We start from the raw sequence: 23390 nt of genomic DNA, 5'->3' as shown, positions 1-23390 counted from the left end.
ATGAAAATACTATCACTGAGCCAAGTTAATGAAAAGAAACCTTGAAGATGTGTTATGCAACCCCTTCCAAAATGTGGTGGTGTGCTCGCTGACCTGCATTGGCTCCTTATTAAGTAATGCTGCTATTTTAAGTTTCTTATCTTCGTTTTCAAATCCCTCCATGGCCTCGGCCCTCCCTATCGCTGTAACCTACTCCAGCCCTGTAACTCTCCAAGTTATCCACCTTACTCAAATTCTGGCCTCCTGTTATAATAATCAGTCCACAATTGACAGCCATGCTTTCAGCTGCTAAGGCTCTAGGCTCTGGAATTCCCTCCCTAAACCTTTCTGCCTCTTTACCTCTTTTTTCTCCTTTTGACACTCCTTAAAACCTAACTCAATGGCCAAGCATTTGGTCATCTGCCCCAATATTTCCTATGTGGTTCAGTGTCATATTTTGCTTGATAAGGCTCCTGTGAATTGCCTGTGAATGTTTTACCACTTTAAAGGTTGTTGTATTTGCCTGAAAGGTGCTGTTGTATTTTGTGAGTTGCAGTCTGCAACCTGTTTTTTATTTATCTGATAGCTGACACAGTGGATTGAATTTTCGTTTCAAGGAAGAAGGAGCCAGAAAATACTGGTGCCGGCCGGCATACCTGCCGCCAGCCATGTTCACCAGGGCAGGGGGAGAGGAGGGGTCACGATCCCACCCGATCCCCGATTAAGGCCAATTAAGGTGGTTGAGGAACTTCTTAAGAGCTCATTAACGATGGGGGGTGTTGAGATTTTCATGGGGGCACATGGCCACACATTATGTCTGGGGCAGACCAAGTGAAAGGAAGCAGGTACACAGTGGGGAGCCTGTCATGACCACCCTAGGGAATTACCTCAGACCCATACAGGGGTGAGCAGTGCCAAGGGGCCTTGGCTATTCGGAGGCAGGTGCCCTTGGTGCAGTGCAGGTGGCAGGAAGAGTGGGCGGTAAGCACTCAGGCATTGTAGTGGGTCGTCACTCTCCTGGTATCATAGGGGCAAGTTTTCCAAAAACAATTGAAGGCCACCTGAATACAAGGAAGGCAGCAGATGGCAATCAGGGTATAACTCAGATTTCGGGCCCAGTGACGATAAGGAGCAACACCCTTCACTGTATGAGTGGAGCCTCGGACATCAGGGTGGTGGGAAAGACACGGAGGCCATACTCTCAGCATAGGATCTACCGCCAAAGACAGTGCCACAGGAGACTACAACTCTGCAGGCAGATGGTCACAGACTTTAGTGAAGTGTGAAGTTTTCAACTGTGACGCTTTAAGGTATGATGGATATGTGCCATATGCAAGACTATGGACTGGTCTTCTTGTCCACCCCGGCGTTGAGTTCTGTGGCAGGGAAGCCTGAAGATGGGTCCGGCTGAGGTCCGCTTTGAACCCCGATGCCAGGAGGGCCTGGCCCGATCCTCCCGGCGAGGGAGAGGCTCCATGGCGGCCCTCCCACCGCTTGGTGATGGGACCTCAATTAAAATATTCAAATTAATAAAATGAATGAATTAACATGGACTTACCTGCAATCTTGAGATACCACAGCAATCTTCGGCACAGCAGCCAGCACTCCCACACTTTCAAATCCCCGTCCAGGGAAAGGCGGCACCAGACTGGTGGTGGAGGGGGGAGAAGGTAGGATTTTCAGTGCGGGGGTGTAGGGGTTAAGGGACTCAAATGCACGTCATGGGTGTGGGGATGATGGGGATGGGTTGAACGTCAAACTTTGTGCAGTTGGTGGGTGGGAAGGTCAGATTAAAAGGTAAATGTTTTGGGGGAGAACGGGTAAATAGTTAATGTAATCATTATGGGGTGGGGTGAGAAAGGGGCATAAGAAATTTATCCATTTAATTTTGGGAGGTATGTGTTTAAAAATTTAAATTAAGCAGCAGGGCTGACTGCCCTTTAAAAATGGCGCCAGCGCCTGCGCACAGTCAGCTGACGTCATTGCCAGGGACGAACAGCCTGCCCACTCCACGAGACTGGGGAGGGTGGCCGCCTTGGCTATTTAAATGAGCCACCGTGCTTGAGATTGCGACAGCTGTTTGCCAGGCGGCCCGCACGTGCAGGCCGCCATTTTTTGAGCTTGCTCTTAAAATCCAGCCCTATGTTTGTAGTGATCGCCAAGCAGTGTTGCACATGGGGAGTCAAGACCTTTATATGTCTCTGTCTGTGATTTGGGGGACATATTTTCTTAGAATTGCTCCCTCTTTGCCACAATAAATTCATCAGAAATGCAGCAAAAACAGAACCTTCGGTGCACATCCGGTGAAGTTTAGGCAATGGACTAGGAACAGCATAATTACCCTGATCCCAGATTAGATGGTTATTCACCTCCTTGCTGTGTGCATTAACTGGCTGCTGTATATGCACAATAAATGTCACTGAACTGGAAAGTAACTTCTTATATATGAAGTGTCTTGGGACATTTCTGAGATAAGATATAGTGCTACATAAATGTAAGTTGCTCTTTTGTTGGTAGATTATTTTTTAAAAACTGTTCACCAAAAGATTGCTAAAAAAAAATCAAACATCTAGTTGTGGGTGTAGGCAGAAGTCATTTTGTTGGGAAAACCCAAGCGCTGTAGAAAGATAGTGGCCGTGATCTTGCAGTGTTTTCTGCTATTGAGGGCCGCAATTGCACCGCAACTTCTGGTGAACTCACTTATGCTGAAATCCGGAACTTGCAGTGCAATTGAATGGGCTCCAGAGGGGCTCACACTGTTCCTATTCTTAAAGTGGCAGGGACCAGTAATTCGTAAACTTGTCTATAATTGTCCACCCACTGTTTCCCTAGCTACCCCCTACATCCCTGGATCCCCTCCACTCCTCCAGCTCCCCCCACACTACTTTAGCTCCCCGCTAACTTGTTGATTTGTCCATAACTGACATGGATTTTTGCCTGCAAAAGGTTAGGGCTGATAGACAATGGGATAAGTGAACAAAGTTAGTTATCTGTCATACAGGGTACTGATCTTTGAAATAAAAATGTTCTTCATTATTCCCACCCCCAGCACCCACCACCCCCTCCCCAACCGCCCCCCCCCCCCCCCGCTGCCCCCCTACCCCCGTTTTCTATGGCTCTGCTCCCCCCTGCGCACTGCCCCCTGACTCCTTTGGATCCCCACTTCACCCCTAGCACCGTTTCCCCCTCACCCCGCCCCCACTCTTCCAGCTCCCTCCCTAGCACCCCCCACCCCTAGCTCGCACTGGCTTCACTCCCCACCACCCCGCTCCTCTGGCTTGCCCTCCATGCTCCTCTCAGGGTTTTACACCTCCATCAGCTGTTTCTGACATGGGTGGGATTGAGGGGCTGGGAGGATTGGGGTGGTTAGGAGCTGAGGATGCCGAGGGAGCCAGAGGAGTGGGGTAAGAGCCAGAGTAGCGGGGTGGGAGCCAAGGGTGCAGGGGGAGCTGGAGGAGGAGGGGAAGAGCCAGAGTAGTGGGGAGTGGGGGGAGCCTGGGGTGCAGAGGAAGGCGGAGGAGTGGGGGAAGAGCCAGAGTAGTTGGGGTGGGAGTCAAGGGTGCACGGGAAGCCGGAGGAGCAGGTGAAGAGCCAGAGTATTCGTGGTGGGGGGGAGGGGGGGTGGGTGGGAGTGGTGAGCTGGGGTGCAGGGGAAACTGGAGGAGCGAGGGAAGAGGTAGCGGGAGTGAGCCAGGGGTGCAGGTGAAGCCAGTGTAGTAGGGGAGAAGTCGGGGGGGATGGGGAGGGAGCTGGGGGTGCCAGGGCAGGGAGCTAAAGTAGTGTGGGAGAAGTGGAGGGGATCCAGGGATGCAGGGGGTGCCTAGGGAAGCAGTGAGTGGAGAGCTGGGGGTGCTGGGGCAGGGAGCCAGACTAGCGGGGAGGAATGGGGGAAGCCAGGAGTGCCGGGACGGGGAGCCATAGTCGTAGGAGAGGAGCTGGAAGAGCAAGTGGGAGCCAGGGGTGCCAGGACGGGGAGCTGGAGTAGCAGGGGATGAGACGGAGGAGCGGCTGGGGAGCCAGGACGGGGGGCTGGAGTAGTGGGCGGGGAAGCTGGGGGTACACGGGGGAGCCAGAGACATGGGGCGGGAGCCAGGGGGAGCTGGGGGTGCTGGGTGGGGCGAATGCCACAGGTGCGGGGGGAAGCTGGGGGAGCAGGGGTGGGGAGCCGGCAGTGTTAAATATTAAATATATTTTAAAGTTTATAACAGTTTTCTCCAGGTGCTCCGGTTTCCTCCCACAAGCCAAACGATTTGCAGGTTGGTAGGTAAATTGGCCATTATAAATTGCCCCTAGTATAGGTAGGTGGTAGGGAAATATAGGGACAAGTGGGGATGTGGTAGGAATATGGGATTAGTGTAGGATTAGTATAAATGGGTGGTTGATGGTCGGCACAGACTCGGTGGGCCGAAGGGCCTGTTTCAGTGCTGTATCTCTAAAACTAAAACTAAAACTAAAACTAAACTAAAAGTGTCCTAATTGCTTTTTTGAATTCTTTTATGGGATGTGGGCGTCGCTGGCAAAGCCAGCATTTGTTGCCCATCCCTAATTTCCCTTGACAATTAAATGGCTTGCTCAGCCATTTCAGAGGGCACTTAAGAGTCAACCACATTGTTGTGGGTCTGGAGTCACATGTAGACCAGAACAGGTATGGATGGCAAATTTCCTTCCCTATAGGGCATTAGTGAACCAGATGGGTTTTTACAATAATCAATGATAGTTTCATGGCACCATTACTGAGACTAGCTTTCAATTCCAGATTTTTAATAATTAAATTTACGAATTAATTAAATTTATACTCCACCAGCTGCCACGGTGGGATTTGCACCCATGCCCTCAGTCTATTAGCCTGGGACTCTGGATTACTAGTTCAGTGACTACACCACTGTCTCCCCATAAAATCATTTTAAAAACGTATCTGTCATTGAGCTGAACATAGACCTCAAGGAGCTTGTCTTCAGCTCCTGACGTCAAAGGGGGATGGCTTTGCCGGCAATGCGCCCCCACATCTTGTCCTGACAGTAGATCCTGCCGCAGGAAGAATAGGAAGTTTTCCCTGCAAACTACGAACCGGGTAAGTTTGTACTTTTTTGGGCAATCAGCGGCATGTGCCACAGAAGATCTAGGTCATTGCATTCTTTCCTTGTGTATGGCTGCCCTTGAGCACAGTTCCCTCATGTGACAAGCCAAGCCTTGCCAACAAGCAACGTAAATCACTCTCACGGGCTGCCCTCATTTGTGATTCTCACAATCCTCGTGTAACTGTTTTCTCTCTTTCTGCCCTTTCCTTCTCTCAGTTTTTTGTGTCTATAATTTTCTCTCTCTGACCAAGGCTATGATTATCTTTTTCTTTCTGTCCTATTTGTATCTGTCGTTCACTCTCTTGCCTTGCTATCTATCCCTGACAGTTGTTGAATCTTAACCTTTCACTGCTTAACTCTCAAAACATTTGTATGTATTGCTGTGCCATACTGTGTTGTTGTTAGCCCTGCCTGGACCACCTTGTGTGTTCAGGAGATCTGAATCTGTCCCCACCTCAAGACAGCTGTTATTTGAGCATGCAAATAATGTAATTCTCATACCCATCCAAAATCCCACTAATCACAATGTTCCTTTCTGCCAAATGCCCTCTCATTTATTGCATCTTTTAGCACAGTGATCCTAAATCAAACGAGACAGTAACATGTCGATTGTCCTGTGAATTGAAGGGCCAGTTCTGGAATATTAATTTATTATTTAATCTTGGAAGAAATTCTGTTGACATTTTTTAAATCCCTGTTATTATAAATATCATTGGACTTGCTTAAAAATGGATTACAGACCAAAACATTTTATTTGGGAGACTAGGAAAAAGCAGTAGGTGAGAAACCAATTGTACTTTTCCACCATATTCCTCAAAATGATTCCATATTTGTCAAAATTAATGTTGTGTAATTGAAACCTTGGGGGGAATTTTATGCTGTCCCCCGTGGCAAGTTTGGAGGTGGGGAGAGCATAACATCAGGTGTGTTGGTGATGGGGGTGGGGGAGGGGGGGTGGAATCCTTGCCACCATCCAACCTCCGCCTAAATTTAGTCGGGGCAGAAAGGCCTGTGAACGGCCTTCCCGGCCCGTTGCAAATTGATGCCCTTAACTAGGCAATTGACCCCCAATTAAGGGTCTCTTCCCACTGCAGCTGCGATTAGCCGTGCAGCAGGCAGCCCTGTCACCACATGAGAAGCACAACACGGAAAACCATGCGCTCTGCTTCCTGGCTCCAGGGAGGCAGGACAGGTCCCTCATTTAAAGGCTCTTAGTGCCTGAACGAGGGACCTAACATTGTAAAGGTGGGGGCTTGCTGACAGCCACCCCCCTGCCCTTGCTGCTGACTCCCCTCCCTGTGACCCCACCAGTGAGAACCCTCCTGCCCTGGTTCCAGCGACACTCCTCAGCCTCCGGTAGGTGCTCCTCCTGCAACAGCCACCGCCTCCATGGTGGTGCTGCAGCTGCCGGCCTCTGATTGGCCGGCAGCTCTCCAAGGGCAGGGCTTCCACTTAAGTGCCTGATTGGCATGAGATTCTGCAGGCCTTCCAGAGAAAAGGCGACGTGGGGACTTCAGAGTCACTTTTTCCGGACGTTGAGACCCCCGAAGCCAGGATAGAATTCCCCCACTTATGTTTTTCAGTGTGGTGGAAGTTTCATATCCATCAAATTCTTCAAGCCTATCCCAGGAATGTTTCAGCCCGTGGTTGTTAATGGCTGTGCTATGAAATTAACTCTGTTATGTCATCAACTGCTGTATATATGTGTGAGTGTTTTGTGTCAGTGATGATGATATCACAAAAAAGCACACGTAACAAAAATTACAAGCTTACCCCGAAAACCTTAGTGTTCTTCAATTATACACTATTTCAGTAAAGTAAATAAGAGAAAAATAATTTATGAATAAGAAAAGGCCATTCACCTCATCCAATTCACTGTTCTCTATTGAACCATTTTTTCCCCATCCTTTTAGTTTAGTTTAGAGATACAGCACTGAAACAGGCCCTTCGGCCCACCGAGTCTGTGCCGACCATCAACCACCCATATATACTAATCCCATATTCCTACCACATCCCTACCTGTCCCTATATTTCCCTACCACCTACCTATACTAGGGGCAATTTATAATGGCCAATTTACCTACCAACCTGCAAGTCTTTTGGCTTGTGGGAGGAAACCGGAGCACCCGGGGAAAACCCACGCAGACACAGGGAGAACTTGCAAACTCCACACAGGCAGTACCCAGAATTGAACCCAGGTCGCTGGAGCTGTGAGGCTGCGGTGCTAACCACTGCGCCACTGTGCCGCCCCTTTTCTATAACAAACTTTCATCTCTACAGAATTAACCATTCTACCTATTCCCTTTATAATGCCTCAACTGAAAAAATATTAAACAGAATATAGTTAAAGAAATTAAACATTGAGCTGAATTATAAGACTCCCCGATGTCAGGGGTCGTGGCAGGGGGGGCCGGAAAATGACTGCGGTAGAGGGCCGCCGTGCACCCAGTGCCAGGAAGGCCTGGCATGATATTGCTGACGGCGGGGAGGTCTCGTAGCCCCCCTGCCGCTCAGCAATGGGAGCCCTATTTAAATATTTAAATTAATTAAAATCAATGAATTAATTACCCTTTCACCCTTGCCGTCTGTCCCAGTGCGATCTTCATGCCTCTGGCCAGCACTCTCACGCCTTCGGATCCCCGTCCGGGGAACCGAGGTGGAACACTGGTGGGTAGGGGGGAGGTAAGTTTCCCTATGTGGGAGTCGGGGGAGCGGGTTCAAAGTCATATCATTAGTATAGGGGATGGTGGGAAGGGTTATAGTGTAAAGTTTATGCACTTTGGGGGGAAAGGTCAGGTGGACAAGGGGAGAGGGCACGTAATTAATTCTATGGTTATGGGGGGGGTGGGAGAGGGGAAAGATAAATTTATTTAATTTTTTTAAGTCAATATATCTTTAAATATTTAAATTGAAAGGCAGGGCTTGAAGTCCTTTAAAAATGGCATTGGCACCTGCGCGCGGGGAGCTGACACCATTGCTAGGGACGGACAGCTCGCCCCAGATATTTAAATGAGCCGCCGCGCTTAATATTGTGGTGGCTCCGTGACTTGCAGCCTGCATGAGTCGGCTGCCATTGCTTTTGCCCAGCACCAATTGGTGACCATACTTAAATCAGGAAACATCCCCCAACCCCACATACTCTGGCAGTGTCACCATCAGAGGTTTCCAACATGCATATCCTGGCTGTCATGCCAGAGTATCAGTCCTGTGAATATTTGGCCATCTTTTGTCCCAACATTGTTACTGAAAGCATTGGGTTTTCAAATTGAAATCCTGCTGTTTGCCATGTTTGGAAGAAGGTGGTGCCTGTGCCTATTACCGGTACTGACAACAATGAAACCAAGGGAAGCTACCATTAATGAATGTCTCAAAGGTAGCCGTGAACCTTTTTAAAAAAAAAAGCAAAACATGGACATTGAAACACATCTAAAGTAACTTTAACAGAAAAAGTGTAACTATCTATACACAATGCTCCATCCTTGGCCCCAGAAATGACTGCACATACATCCTCAATCCCAGGAATGCCTCTGCTATCATTTCAAGCCACAGGAATGCCTCCACTCCTATCATCAGCTCTAGGATTTTTAGCCCCGATGAGGATGAGCACAGAGGCTGGCGGGCACGAAAATTTGCGGCACCGGCCAGCATGCAGTTTGCCAGCTCCATCCTTTCTCCGAGCCCTTTTCCCGGAGGCAGGATCAGAGAGTGCAGGGCTATCCGTCTGCAAGTAGTGGATAGCCACTTAACGATAGTTGAAGGCCAATTAAGGCCTATTGTCAGAGGCCAACTGGAAATTTCCAGTCTGCCTACAGGCCTCCCAAGACTTGGGAATCAAGGCAGCTTCCTGGAGGTGACCTCCTGGCAGTAGACTGGGAGCCTAGTGCTCCAGGCAGGCTTTGAGGCCCTCCCTACCTTCGTGGCTTCAGCTGTAGCCACACGGCACCCTATCCCTCCACAATGGTGGCCCAGCTGCTGAGGGGAGTTTTTAGTTTATAAGTTGAAAAAGTTGGAGAAAAGGTGCCACTATCTGCACCCATGCTCTCTCTTTCTTGGAAAGCAAAGCTTCTGCTTCTTCAATGCTGGAAGCCCTCCAGAATCAAGAGCACACCTGCCATTCTTAATTGGATGGTGAGCTAGCCCTCTGGCCACTAACTGGCCAATTCGGGGAAAACCACTGCCAGGTGACTTTGCCACACAGTGTGAGCTTCTGACGCTCAATTGACCTTGACATCGAGGTCCTGAAGCCCACAGGGAAAACTCTGCCCCCAGTCTCAGGCCTAGGAATGCATCTGCTGCCTGTTTCACTCCAGGAATGTCTCCACCTATCTCAGCTCCTGAGCATCACTGCTTCTAGATGCAAAGTAACAGAAACTAACCTATTCCATCCCTGTTTCAACTCAGACCTTGTGTCCCACTTTGTCCTTGCTGTAGTTCCCACTTCACCTGGCTGCTTGCTTCATTCCTCACCCAACTGCTGTGCACCCATCCTTGTTCTATATTCCCTATCTGACAACTCCACTCCTTCCTGTGCCCCAGCCTACCCATGAGCAACACTACAGCAAATCTATCAGAGTATGTTAAGTGTAATCCATTTATGACCTTCTGATCACCTGGAAAGTTCATATAAATGGGTATCATTGTTCTCCTGTTTTTAAACCAATTAAATATTCAGCAGCATACTTCCTATTCCATAAGTCTTAAACTTAAACTTTAATTATTGAAATGGCATCTTCGCAAAAGCTTCATGAGAGTTCACTATTTATCAACTGGTTATCATGTTAATAATTCTTTGAATAACACCAGCATGCAAGTTAAACATGGCCTGAATCCATGCTGCTGCTTCCAACGAGCTACGCTTTTCCAAAAATTCATCCCCTAGATCTCTCGAAGTCATTTCAAATATTTCCTATACAGCTGATATTTTCTTCAGAATCTATGGAAATTAATGCAGTCCCTTAACTAAACAATCCATATTTTACAGTGAGATGTCTCAGGAACCTGTAAATATAGTTACACTCAAGAAAATGACTTAATCTTCAAATGTTGGATGTCATCATCACTTAGGTCTCCTGTGTCCTTTTTTTTCTTTTATCTGTCTGTGTAAGTTGTAATGATTGTCCTTTACAGCTTCCTGAATCTTTGCCTAATGGGCTGAATTACCCACAGGCAGGTAGCCACCCCCACCAAGGGCAGAGTGCATTAGGATCTTCGCCACAAAGCTTACAGCATCGATCCAGGGAACAGCAATATGAAGGAGCTGTATCGAAGGTGACTCTCCAGCAGTATCAGAAGCCTTTACAAATTGCCATTTCATCTTCGCAGAACCTTGCCAGTCCTCGAGCAACTCAACCCAGCAGATGTCTAACAAGTATTAAACCACAAAAGAGCACAGAAAGCTACCAGGAACAGGTAAAATGGGAACCTTGTATAGATATCTGTGTTATGAAGAGGTTAGTTAACCATGCAATTAGTTAGGTTTGTGATTGTTCAGTAGTTAAATCCATGGTATAGAATAGTACTGAGCTGTACAGAATATCAGGGTCCCTAGTCCATTTCTTAGTCTGTAATAGGTTTTCTATGGTGGCAATAGGGTACTATAAATGACAACTTTATCACCAGAGCAGGAGAAGAAAAATGAATATGTTTTCTGCCGTTGATTTCTGGTTAATTACCCCAGCTGGAAAGTGTATGCAGTCTGGTGAGGACAGTATCAGACTTGGCTACAATGATGGTCAACAGCTAGGCTCACATAGGAAGATTGCCCACTTATGCATGGTACCAGAGAACTAGCAGTACCTTTGGAACTGTATTTTTAGCATGAATCCTAGACTTAGTGCTTCATTATTGTTCCTTCAGCTACCTAGAGCTACCTACTGTGTAGTTCCCTCCCTGGACCTCTCCACCTCTCTTTCCTCCTTTAGGACCCTCCTTAAAACCTACCTCTTTCACCAAGCTTTTGGTCATCTGCCCTAGTGCTCAGTGTTATATTTTGTGTTAACTTTTCTGTGAAGCACTTTGGGACATTTTAGGACACTAAAAGTACTATATAAATACAGTTTGGTGTTGTTATGGTAAAGCAATACCCGAGGTATACAAATGGAGATGCTAACAATACAAATAACATAAATTGAATTTAATATTTCTTGGAACGTGAGGTTAATTTATGTGAGACAGGAAGAGGTTGGTTTTGGCAGGATGTTCAATAAAGTGATGTTTTACAGTACCACAAACACTGTAGCAGATAATCGACAGTGGGTGGACAATCAATTGGATATAATTTTCACATTGGTTTGGCTTATCAGAAACAAAGATGTTGGAATAGATTTTGACTTTTAAGGGGCTGTCCAGAAAAGCAAGCTGACCAGCCGCCCAGTACAGTGGGGTGGTAATTTAACAACTCCACTTTGAGGCCAGTACTGCTCCATTCATGCAAATTTTGGTAGGTTAAATTTCTCCCCCATAGAATGATACAGCTCAGAAGGAGATCAATCAGCACATCATGCCTGTGCCGGCTCTTTGGAAAAGCTATCCAATTAGTCCCACTCCCCTGCTCTAACCTTAGTGCCTACACTTACCTGGAGAGATAGCAGACAGCAGGAGCAGATGTGAGAGGAAGTGGGAGCAGCAGGGAGACTACAAATTGAAGCCCAAGCTTGGGGCCTATCACTTACCTGTGGCAGCAGAAGCAGACTGGGGCATGCTTGAGTCTGAAAAAGTTAGAAAAAAAATCAAATGTGACATCACAGGAAGGTCATGGATTGATTGGCTGGTGAGTATTGCAGATTTGTTTCCCTCTCTCCAGGGTTAGGGGTTTGGTCGAAATTTCTTACCTTCTCGCGATAAAAGCGTATACCTAAAATGAATAGCTTGAAGGTTATCAAATAGATTGAGGACTATAATTAACTGAGCAATGCAACTACACCTGAGGAACACAGATAGTTGATTCGTAAATAAAACAGTAACTTTATTAATAATAAGTATTTTGATTATACCTGTTAATGAAGTTAATCTAATAAATAGAGGCATGGCAGGGTGCCTCAGGCCCATGTAATGCACATCCTGTGCCATGTGGGAACTCCAGGACTCATCCTATGTCCTGGACAACCACAGGTGCAGGAAGTGTCATGAGCTGAAGGAGCTCAAGCTCCAGGTTTTGGAGCTTAAGCAACAGCTGACGTCATTGCAGTGCATCCACAAGGATGAATGTTTCGTGGATAGCACATCTCAGGAGGTGGTCACCCCACAGCTTAAGAGAATGCAGACAGAGAGGGACTAGGTTGCTGCCTGACAGACAAAAAAGAGCAGGCAGGTAGTTTCGAAGACCCCTGAGAGGATCTTGCTCTCTAACCAATATTTGGTTCTGAATGCTGATGTGGGGAGAGGGGTCCTGTGGGGTGTGCAGCCAGAGCCAAGACCATCCCACATGGGTGTCTCAGCTGTACAGGGAGGGAGGAGAAAGATCAAGAGATCAATAGTTATAGGGGATTCCATAGTTAGGGTCGCAGACAGGTGTTTATGTGGTAGTAGACGTGATTCCAGGATGGTATGTTGCCTCCGCGGTGCCAGAGTCAAGGATATCATCAAGTGGCTGCGGAACATTCTGGTGGAGGAGGATGAACAACCAGAGGTCAAGGTCCATAGTCAGTTCCAATGACCTAGAGAGATAAAGGGTTGAGGTCCTGCAGGCAGATGTCAAGGAGTTAGGAAGGAAATTAAGAAGCAGGACCTCAAAGGTAGTAATCTCAGGATTACTCCCAGTGCCACATGCTAGTGAGTACAGAAGTAAGAGGATAGAGCAAATGAATGTGTGGCTGGAGACATGGTGCAGGAGGAAGGGCTTTAGATTCATTGGGACATTGGGACTGTTTCTGTGGAAGGTGAAGTCTGTACAGGCCAGACCAATATCCTTATGGGCAGGTGTGCGAGAGCTAGCCAGGGGGTGGGAAGCTGAGTATAGATTCCAAAGGAATAAAAGCAGAGCTGGAAATGGAACACAGAAAACTGGCAAGAGGATTTGGAAGATAGTGCAAACAAAGGTTAGGGAAAATAGATTAAAAAATGAGTCCAGTTGTGCTTAATGATTTATACCTAAATGCATGGAGTTTAGTGAACAAGACAGATGAACTGAGGGCACAGATTGACACATGGAAGTATGATTTGTTTTTTAGCTGTTACTAAAACATGGCTTAGAGTGGGGTGGGATTGGCAGTTTAACATTCCTGGTTAGAGGGTTTTCAGACAAGACAGAGGGGGATAAAAAGGTGGGGTGGCAATATTGATTAAAGAAACAATTATAGCCATGAGCATAGATGATATGTTAAAAGGATCATCAAATGAAGCTATATGGGTTGAACTGATGATGATGGCAGATTCTTCGCAGGCAAAGATCATTAGAAGGCTTGTCTCTGTGTTAGTTGGCATGATCGTTGGTGACTGGCAAGGCCAATTCTTGATCTACAGGCTCTTGAGCTGTTGGGGCACAAGAACTCCTTGTTTGGAGGGGATTTGGTGTTAACAGACTCCTTCCATTAACTGAGCCTTTCTTCAGCAGCCTCGCGTCTGTTCGTTTCAAACTTGTAGGCTGCTTTCCTGGTTGTTGTGTGCCAGCTGTCTCTGTCAACAGCCTCCTACTCCCACACCATTTGGTCAATGTCAGCCAGAGAGAGCTGTCTACTCAGCTGGTCTTTAAACCGTTTGCGAGGTGCACCTCGATCTCACTTACCGGAGCATTGTTCAATATAAAACACTGCTTTTGGCATTCTAGTATCCTCCATGCGTGATACATGTCCTGCCCAACGCTATTGGCGTTGTAAAAGATTGCATTCAATGCTGGGCATATTGGCATATTGGATTTCATTGTTTGTGATGTAGTCCTGCCATCTGCTGTTCATGATGGATTAAAGACGGCGTTGATGGAAGCGCTCCAGTAGTTGCATTTGTTTTCTCTACATGATTCTGCCCCATTCAAGAGGGTGGTGATGAAAACCACTCTGTATACTTGAATGTTATACTTTTTTCGCCCTCCACTATTTGATTCTTTCTTCGGTGCAGTGGAAGGAGCTGGTTGGAGAGTACCTGGTAAGCTATTCTACTTATAATAAATAGTCTGTAAAGTTAAGGTATGGCAGGGCAGCTCAGCTGAGTGGAATGCACAGCCTGTGGCATGTGGGACGTCATGGACGCAGGAAGTGTCACCAGTTGCATAACCTTGAGCTCCGGGTTTCGGAACTCGAGCGATGGCCAGAGTCACTGTGGTGCATCTGTGAGTCAGAGAACTATGTGGACAGCATGTTTAGGGAGGTGGTCACACTGCAGGTTAGGAGCATGTAGGCTGATAGGGAATGGGTGATCACCAGGCAATCTAAGAGAACCAGGAAGGTAGCGTAGGAATCCCCTGAGATGATCTCGCTTGCTTATCAGTTTTCCATTCTGGATACTGGTGAAGGTGATGGTTCCTTAGATGAGTGCAGTCAGAGCCAAGTTTGTGGCACCACAGGTGGCTCAGCTGCACAGGAGGTGAGGAAGAAGAATGGAAGGGCAGTAGTGATGGGGATTCATTAGTAAGGGGAACAGACAGGCATTTCTGCGGCCGTAGACGGGACTCCAGGATGCCTGCCTGGTGCCAGGGTCAAGGATGTCACGGAACGGCTACAGGACATTCTTTTGGGGGAGGGTGAACAGCCAGAGGTCATGGTCCATGTTGGCACCAACATAGGTAGAAAAGGGGATGAGGTCCTGAAAGCAGATTTTAGGGAGCTAGGAAGGAGATTAAAAAGCAGGATGAGAAAAGCAGTAATCTCAGGATTACTCCCAGTCCCACATGTGAGTAAGCAGAGGAATAGGAGAATTGAGCGATTGAACACATGGCGGGAGAACTGGGGTAGGGGGGAAGGCATCAGATTACTGAGGCATTGGGATTGATTCTGGGGCAATTGGTACCTGTACAAGATGGACGGGTTGCATCTTAGCAGGACTGACTAATAACCTCGCAGGGAGATTTGCTAGTGCTGTTGAGGAGGGTTTAAACTAGATTGGCAGGGAAACGGGAGCCTGAGAGAGAGCTCTGATTGGAGAGAAGCAAAACAGGTAACTTGTCAGGGGTGTGGGAACCAGGAGCAAATATCAGACAGGAATATCAAGGTGCACAGGGAGATATATAGCACTAGAGTAGGGAATAGTAAGTTATTAGGTTCAGTCAGAGTAAGGGAGAAAGTAAAAACGTCAAATTCAGGGTTAATGTGCATGTATGTGAATGCACGGAGTGTGGTTAATAAGACTGGTGAGGTACAGGTGCTGATTGCCATGTGGAAATATGATGTGGCAATAACAGAGATCTGGCTAAAAGAAAGGCAGGACTGGGTGTTAAATATTCCTGGATACAAGGTGTTCAGGAAAGACAGGAAAGGGAAAAAAGGTAGGAGGGGTGGCGGTATTGATTAAGGACAGCTTTGCAGTGCTGGAGAAAAAGGATCTCCCAGAGGGGTCGAGGACAGAATCAATTTGGCTCGAGCTAAGGAACAAAAAAGGTGCAGTTACATTGCTCAGTGTTGTCTATAGGCCACCAGCTAGCAGGAAGGACGTGGAGTAACAAACTTAATTATCCGAGCATAGACTGGGATAGTAGCAGTGTAAAGGGCAGTGAGGGGCAAGAGTTCCTAGGGTGTGCTCAGGGAAATTTTCAACAGCAGTATGTTTCTAGTCCAATGAGAAAGGAGGCACTGCTAGTCCTGGTTCTTGGAAATGAGGTGGATCAAGTGTCAGTAGGAGAGCATTTAGGGGACAATGATCATTGTAGGCTGACTGTTGTACTGTTTAGGCTGACTATGGAAAAGGACAAACAGCAATCCAGAGTAAGAATAATTAACTGGGGGAAAGCCAACTTCAATGGGGTAAGAGTGGAACTGGGGTGAATAAATTGAAGTCAAAGTTGGCAGGAAAACTGGTAGCTGAACAATGGCCTACCTTCAAAGAAGAGATAGTTTGGGCACAGTCAAGGTATGTTCCCTTGAAGGGGAAAGGTAGGGCAAACAAATCCAGAGCTCCCTGGATGACAAAAGAGGTAGAGATTAAGATAAAGAAGAAAAAGTGTGCTTATGACAGATCAAAAATACTGTTGAGAACCAGGCTGAATATAGAAGGTCCAGAGGGGAAGTGAAAAAACAAATCAGAGAAGCAAAGAGAGAGCATGAAAAGAGACTGGCAGTTAGCATTAAAGGAAATCCCAAAGTTTTCTATAATCATATAATAATAAAAGGGTGGTAAAAGGAGGAGTGGAGCTGATTAGGGACCAGAAAGGGGATTTACACATGGAGGCAGAGGGCATAGCTGAGGTATTAAAAGAATACTTTGCATTTGTCTTTACCAAGGAAGAAGATGCAACCCAGGCGAAGATGCAACCCAGGAGAAAGAGGAAGTAATTCAGACACTAGAGGGGTTTAAACTTGTTAAAGAGAATGTATTGTCTCAGGAATTCTGGTCACCACGTCAGGATCAGGAAATGTCACAGCCCCTCTGGAACCGATGTTTCTCCCTCTGGATAGAAAGTTGTCTGCCTGCCAACAGCATCACTGGCTTGGACATCTGAATTGCTGGATGTCAGCTTCTCCTCAGTTCCTATATCTGGTTCATCTGCTGTTGTGTCTTTGTCACCATGACAAATTTCTATCATACAGTACTCCTTCTGGCGACTGCACAGTCACACTGTTTCTCTTCTTGGCAATAACAGTGTACGGCTTGGGATAAGAGGGTGTATCCATCTTACTCGGACTCTCCCATCTGAGCAATACTTCATCACCTGGCATCACATCAGACTATCTAGCTCTTCTTCTGTGGTCTGCATAAAACTTTGCAGCACACTTTTTCTCAGCATCATGATTTCGAACCTCCTGATCAACTCTAATGTCCCCTCAGCTTTGGTATCTTGGTGCACATTTAGCATCCAAATAACAACTCAGCTGGGCTGTTTCCCATCATAGTGTGTGCAGTTGCTCTAAACATGGCCACATATGACAACAACATCTCCTTCCAGTCTTTAACCTCAGCCTGAGCAATCCCCATCGGCTTCTCTAAGGATTGGTTTTGTCATTCCATTTCCCCATTTGCCTATGGCTATTTATGTGTTACTCTGTGATGGTGAATCCTGTGACTTGCATGTATTCTGCAAAGGACTGTGAAATGAATTGTGGCCCATTGTCTGAATACAAAGTGACTGGTTGACAATGCCTTGCAAATATTTCAGCCAATGCAAGCACCATTTTCTCTGCCATTGTAGATTTCATTACCACATACTCATACCAATGGCTGTAATAGTCCATCACCACTAGTATGGACTCTCCTGATGTAAATGGGCCTAAGAAGTCAACTGCTACATCCTCCCATGGTCCAGCTGGTAATTGTGTACTGCGTACTGGTTCTGGTGGATTGGGTCTACTGATAAAGTTGACATCCATGACATGTTTTGACAAACTGCTCCAAATCTTTCTGGCTACCATACTTTGGTTTGTAAGTTTCGCTTAGTATCAACCACTCCCAAATGACCCTCATGAGCTCGCATCACCAGTCTAGGCCTAAGCTTTTGTGGCACTATAAGTCGGTTACCTCTGAGAATACACTTCCCAATTGTACACAGTTCATCTCATATAACAATGTATGTCTTGAATGGGCTATTCTCCCAATTTCCATCTTGGATTCTCTGTCTGATGTCATTCAATTCTGGATCTTTGTCAGATTCTCTTTCAATCTCTCTAGTTGTCATTGCTCTGGGTGTAGCATGAACTGCCACAAACCGCACAAATGATTCAGCTTCCTTCTCTAGTGAAGATCTGTGTGTTTGTCCTTCAACTCTATGATGTCTTGGTCAACCAGTTCCTTGATCTTTGCCTCAACTTTCCCTCTCAGACCAAAAGGTGTTCTACTTACAGGCTGAGCTATAGACTTCACATTCTCATCAATTGTTAATCTCACTTGACTGTTGTGCAACTTCCCAATTCCTTGAAACACTGGTCCAAACTCCTCTCAAAGCTCCACATAGGATTTCACAGAATTCACTTTCAATCCAATGTGTAGCACCCCCAACGCTTGGCCAGTTTCTGTAGTCAGAAGAGACTCACCGTCTTCCTTAATCTGTACAAATTCTGCCTCCACACTCCGATCTCTAGCTCTCACACTCGCAGTGAAGCATCCAAAAGTTTGGTTTTAGATGTGTAAGGATAAAACTTTTTGACACATTTTTGAAACATTTTCGAGCTGTGCACTTGATTCTCTTTGTCTTCAGTTCATCCCGAAGTGCTTTATTGCTGTCATTACTGTCACTGCCTGAATCTACAATGATGCTTCCTTCAACACCCCCAACAATCACTGGAACTTTCTCATGGTTGCTTCCATTGACAGAAACATGTATAGCAAGCAACTATGTCCTCATTCTTTGTATCTTCTTCACTTCATCTCAGAGTTGTACTACTTCCATCTCTCTTTCCTTTATATGGTTTGCCAGGCTGCCCACTCTGTTCAGCTTTGCTTCTGCACTTCTTGGCAAAATGGTTTCTGCCCCCACACTTCTTAGATATCTTTCCCTTGGCAGAGCAGCAATCATCTCTTCCATAGTGACCTAAGTTGTCACATCTGAAACACTTTCAGACTTTTGCTGTTTACAATTACATGTACCTGGGGCTGAAATTTATACTTCTGCTGACATAATCGGCAGCGGACGTAAACAATGGCAGTCCGCCCACGGGGGCTGCATGTCGCAGAGCCGCCGCGATATTAAGTGCGGCAGCTTATTTAAAAAGCCGGGCTGACCGCCCACTCCAATGACATGGAGGGGGCAGGCTGTCTGCCCCGGCAGTGGCGTTAGCCACCTTTGCGCAGGAGCTGACACCATTTTTAAAGGGCTTTGAGTCTTACATTCAATTTAAATATTTAAAGCTAGATGGATTTTAAAAAATTAAATAAATTGATCCTGATCCTCTCACAAACCCCCCCCCCCAATAACCATAGAATTAATTCCTTGCCCTCTCCCCACCAAAATACTTACCTTGTGCACCTGATCTTTCCCCCCCAAAGTTCATAAGCTATCCACTGTAACCCATCCCACCACCAATGAGATGAGTTTGACCCCACTTCCCCCCACCCCCCACACTGAAAAGCTTACCTGCTCCCCACTCCTCAGCAGTGTTCTGCCTTAGATCCCCGGGCAGGGATCCAAAGGTGCGGGAGTGCCGGCCACCGGCACCAATATCGCTCCGGGATGGATGGCAGGAGAGCGATGGTAATTTATTCATTTATTTAAATTAATTTACGTATTTAAATTAGGCTCCTGACGCCAAACGGGTTGAGGGGGGGTGCTGTAAAATTCAACCCCTGGATTCCGTTGTGTCACTTAATTAACCTCAACTTGTGTCGTGCCAATGGCGGAAGTGGGACCAAGTTTCATGTTGTGAACGTCCATCCGCTGCTTTCAATGCAGCTGCTATCTTCAAAGTGTCATCGAACATTAAGTCACCTCCTCTTTCCAACAGCCTATGCCTCAATTTATCCGACTTGCAATGTTGGACAACCTGATCCATTATCTGATTATTCAGATCCATCACAACATAATTGCATCCATCTGACGCCTGCCTCAAATGAGTCACAAATTGGGCTACTGTTTCCCCCTCTTTCTGTCTCATTTGACAGAAAACTTGCTGTTGAAATGTGACATTTGGCATCACCACATAATGGTCCTTCAGAGCTTGCACTACACGTTCATAATCTGTCTTTTCTCCCGTGCCAGACAACGTCTTGAAAGTCTCCATCACCCACATTGAACAGTAGTAAGATCCGTCGCTGTGCTTTCTGCACCTCCGTCACCCCATCCAAAAACAAACCACGACTGTCAGCATACGCTTCAAACACCTCCAGCTGCACTTTCCATTGCACACTGACGGTACTGGCATTACCCGTCAAATCAAACGGCTCAGTTCCCGTACTGCAGACATATCAGCTCCAGCAAATGCCATGATACAATTCTAAATATCTCCGAATTCACCTCTGTATTGCTTGTGTTTAGAACCTCGTTGCCAGTGTCACATCTCAGGCTGAAGAATCACACTAGAAGGCACATATTTAACTTTAACAAAGATTTACCAAGCTTTAAGAATGACTTCTGTTCACTGCTGCAGCATATGATCTGATCTTACAACAACCCCCAGGTCAGATGTTTTCCCCAAAACACTGAGTTGCTTTCAGTTTTACTTCCAAGTACCATATAGACTCTAATATTCAAGCCTACACTACAATCATGACAGATCTCAGCTGGAATCCCGTCTTTCCTGGGCCTTTGTGTGATTTTAATTGTGCTATAATGATCTTGATCTCTTCACGGGTCGGTGGTTCATCCAGCTTAGACTTCACTTCCCTCTGGGAGATCGTTATGATGAACATCTCCTGCAGCATCTGCTGGTCACCAAATAGGCTGTCAAAGTGTTCTGACCTTTGGTGCCAGATGGACTCTTTATCAATGAGCAAGGTTGTGCCACCTGAAGATTTTAGTAGTGCCTGCACCTGGTGGGAAGGTCCATATACAGATCTCAAGGCTTCGTAGAAGGATCTCTTATCTCCCATATCTACATACATTTGTATCCTCTCAGCCAGCGCTGTCCACCAGCTGTTTTGGATGACTCAGAGGTTGGTTTGCAAAGTGCTGCAGGCTTCCCAATATGCACCTTTTGTAGCCTGGTCATCAGGGAATGCAAGTAATCTATTGTGGCAGGAGTGTTTCTTTTGAAGAAGCTCTTGGATTTTCATGTCATTTTCATCAAACCAACCTTTGAGGCTAAAGCCAGAGCTGGAGCCAGAGCCATGTCCAATTGCCAGCAGCAAGGCAAAGACAAGGTCATTTTTGTCACCAAGGAGAATCAGGAGTAGCGCCCTACCAAATTCACGGCTGTGAAAAATGCATCATTGACCGTGAAATCTTGGGTCCTCCGTTAAATTGGCCACTTTGCGAGCTCCACCCGTTTTACTGATTGAAACAAGGCCGAATTCGCTGATTGCTGTGCATGTTGTGAACATCACATGTTTCACTGATTGACGCAAGGATCAACTCTCTGATTGGTAGATGAAGAAGGGCTTCTGGTGCAGTTTAGAGAGTAGCAGACTCAAGTGTTAGCAGACAAATGAGAATGCCAGAATGAGCAAAGCAAAAATGGCTACAAGCATTACTGCAGCACATGGAGTGAAAGAATTTGGAAGCCAAACTCTGCACGCCAATGGTGGAATACTGTTTTGTACAGGCTGTGATGTTTTGGATCACACACGGCGGGCAACGGTTTAGCACCACATAGAGTCCGAAAGCCATTGCAGCAGAAAGAGAGCATCCAACACCGCACTGCTGGAAAACGATCACACAAAAAAAAGCAACAATTTCATCTCTTTTTTAAGAAGTTGTCAGAGGGCTCAGAAGATTATCAGTTGGTTAAAATGGAACCTATGGATGCTTTTGCAAGTACCAACATACCATTGGAAAAAATTGATCACCCAAATCTGCGGCTACTCATTCAACGTAATGTTCAAATTGATCGTTGCTTGTCAAGTGCAAATAAACTATGACAGGACTACCAACCAAAGGTTTTTGCTACACATTTCGAGGAGATGAACTCAGTGTAATGCAGAATCCGCCACCTTGCAAGGCTAGTACGGCACTGTCTAACAATTCCAACAAACTTTGTGGACATGGAGAGAAATGTGTCTAAACATGGATAAGTGTTCACAGTGCAGAGACAAGGAATGAAGAAACAGACAGTGCAGTTTGCTCCATGCTCACATCCAACCACTGGCTTCAGTGAGTAAAGCATGTGACCTGTTTATAGTCAGCTTTTTACACTATTTTTTGAGTATATAAAAAATGCCATTTGAAACCAGAAACCTCCTGTCTTTTTTAGTTTTAAACAGATAATTTTCATGCTTTGTCGCCACACATGAAATTTAAGATTTAAAGATATGAAATGCATGATTCTTGAAATGCCGTGATCGTGAAATTTGTAAAATTTGACCATGAATTTGGTAGGGCTCTAATCATGAGGCTTCGCAGTGCCGAGTTGACAGCTGATGATTCCAATGACCCTTACAAAGATCGTGGCCTCAGCTTGGACCTGCAGCGACAGACAGAGCGGGACACCCCAGCCCTGTGCAGCAGGAAGAGAATCGGACCAGCTAGCACATCCACTATCTCTGGAGCTATCTCTTTTAGAACCCTAGGGCTAGATTTTAAGAGCCCACTGCCGATCTCGGCGGCAAGCTCAAAAAATGGAAACCTGCCCATCAAAGAGCCGTCACAATCTCCCGCCTGGTAGCGGCTCATTTAAATAGCCGGGGCAACCCGCACCCCCACAATGATGTGCAGAAGGCAGACTGTCCATCCCCGGCAATGGCGTCAGCTGCCTGTGTGCAGGCGCTGGCGCCATTTTTAAAGGGCAGCCATTCCCTGCCAGCCCATTTACATTTTTAAAGAGGAAAGCCCCCAGACTTAAATAAATAATTTCACAAAGCCCCTTTCCCATCCCCCCAATAACATTTACATTATCTATTTGCCCTTCCTCCCCAAAACACTTATCTTTCACATCTGACCTTCCCCCTCCAACTGCATAAAGTTTAAGGTTCAACCCTTCCCACCATCCCTTACACCCATTACATTTATTTGGCCCGTCTCCTCCCCTCCCGCACTGACAAACATAGCTCCTCTCCCTTCCCCATCAATGTGGCCCCGCGTTTCCCTGGTCGGTGATCTGAAGGTGTGGGAGTGCCGGCTGCCATGCCATAGATCACGGTGGGCCCTCAAGAGCGCTGGTAAGTTTCTGTTAATTTATTAATTAAATTATTTTGCATATTTAAAGTCTGGTCCGATTGCCCAGCAGCGGGGGCGGGGGGTGGGGGGAGCGGAGCCACAGAGCCTCGCCGTAAGTGGGAGGATCGGGTCGGGCCCTCCTGGCATTGAGGTCCATGGCAGGCCTCCTCCAGAGCCATCTTCAGGGCCCCCCCCCACCACCACGGAACCCAAGCCTGGGGGAGAACAAAATCCAGTCCCTAGGGTGTAGGCTGTCAGGTCCCAGGGATTTGTCAGAGTTTAGTCCCTTAAGTTTCTCCAATACTTTTTCTCTGCTGATATTTCCGTACTCTTTTTAGCCCCTAGATTACCGTCTATTTCTGATATGAAACTTGTATCTTCTACTGTGAAAACAGACACAAAATATTTGTTCAATGCCTCTGCCATTTCCTTATTCCCCATGATAATTTCTCCTGTCTCTGCTTCTAAGAGACCAATGTTTAGTTTAGCTACTCTCTTCCTTTTTATATACC

At 46.5% G+C, this 23390-nt stretch overlaps 1 protein-coding gene across 1 annotated transcript in view; it reads left to right on the top strand.

Moving 5' to 3' along the window:
- Positions 1-23390, top strand: part of lrrc7 (leucine rich repeat containing 7) — a 278045-nt gene that overhangs the window by 230827 nt on the left and 23828 nt on the right. The window contains exon 20 of the mRNA XM_068036431.1: positions 10185-10466. Within this exon, the coding sequence (XP_067892532.1) occupies positions 10185-10466 (282 nt within the window). The remainder of the gene's footprint in view (positions 1-10184; positions 10467-23390) is intronic.

This window comes from Heterodontus francisci, chromosome 8, assembly GCF_036365525.1.
Source record: "Heterodontus francisci isolate sHetFra1 chromosome 8, sHetFra1.hap1, whole genome shotgun sequence".
NCBI classification, from domain to species: domain Eukaryota; kingdom Metazoa; phylum Chordata; class Chondrichthyes; order Heterodontiformes; family Heterodontidae; genus Heterodontus; species Heterodontus francisci.
The sequence above is the reverse complement of the archived record's forward strand: the minus strand, read 5'-3'. Positions and strand labels throughout refer to the sequence as shown.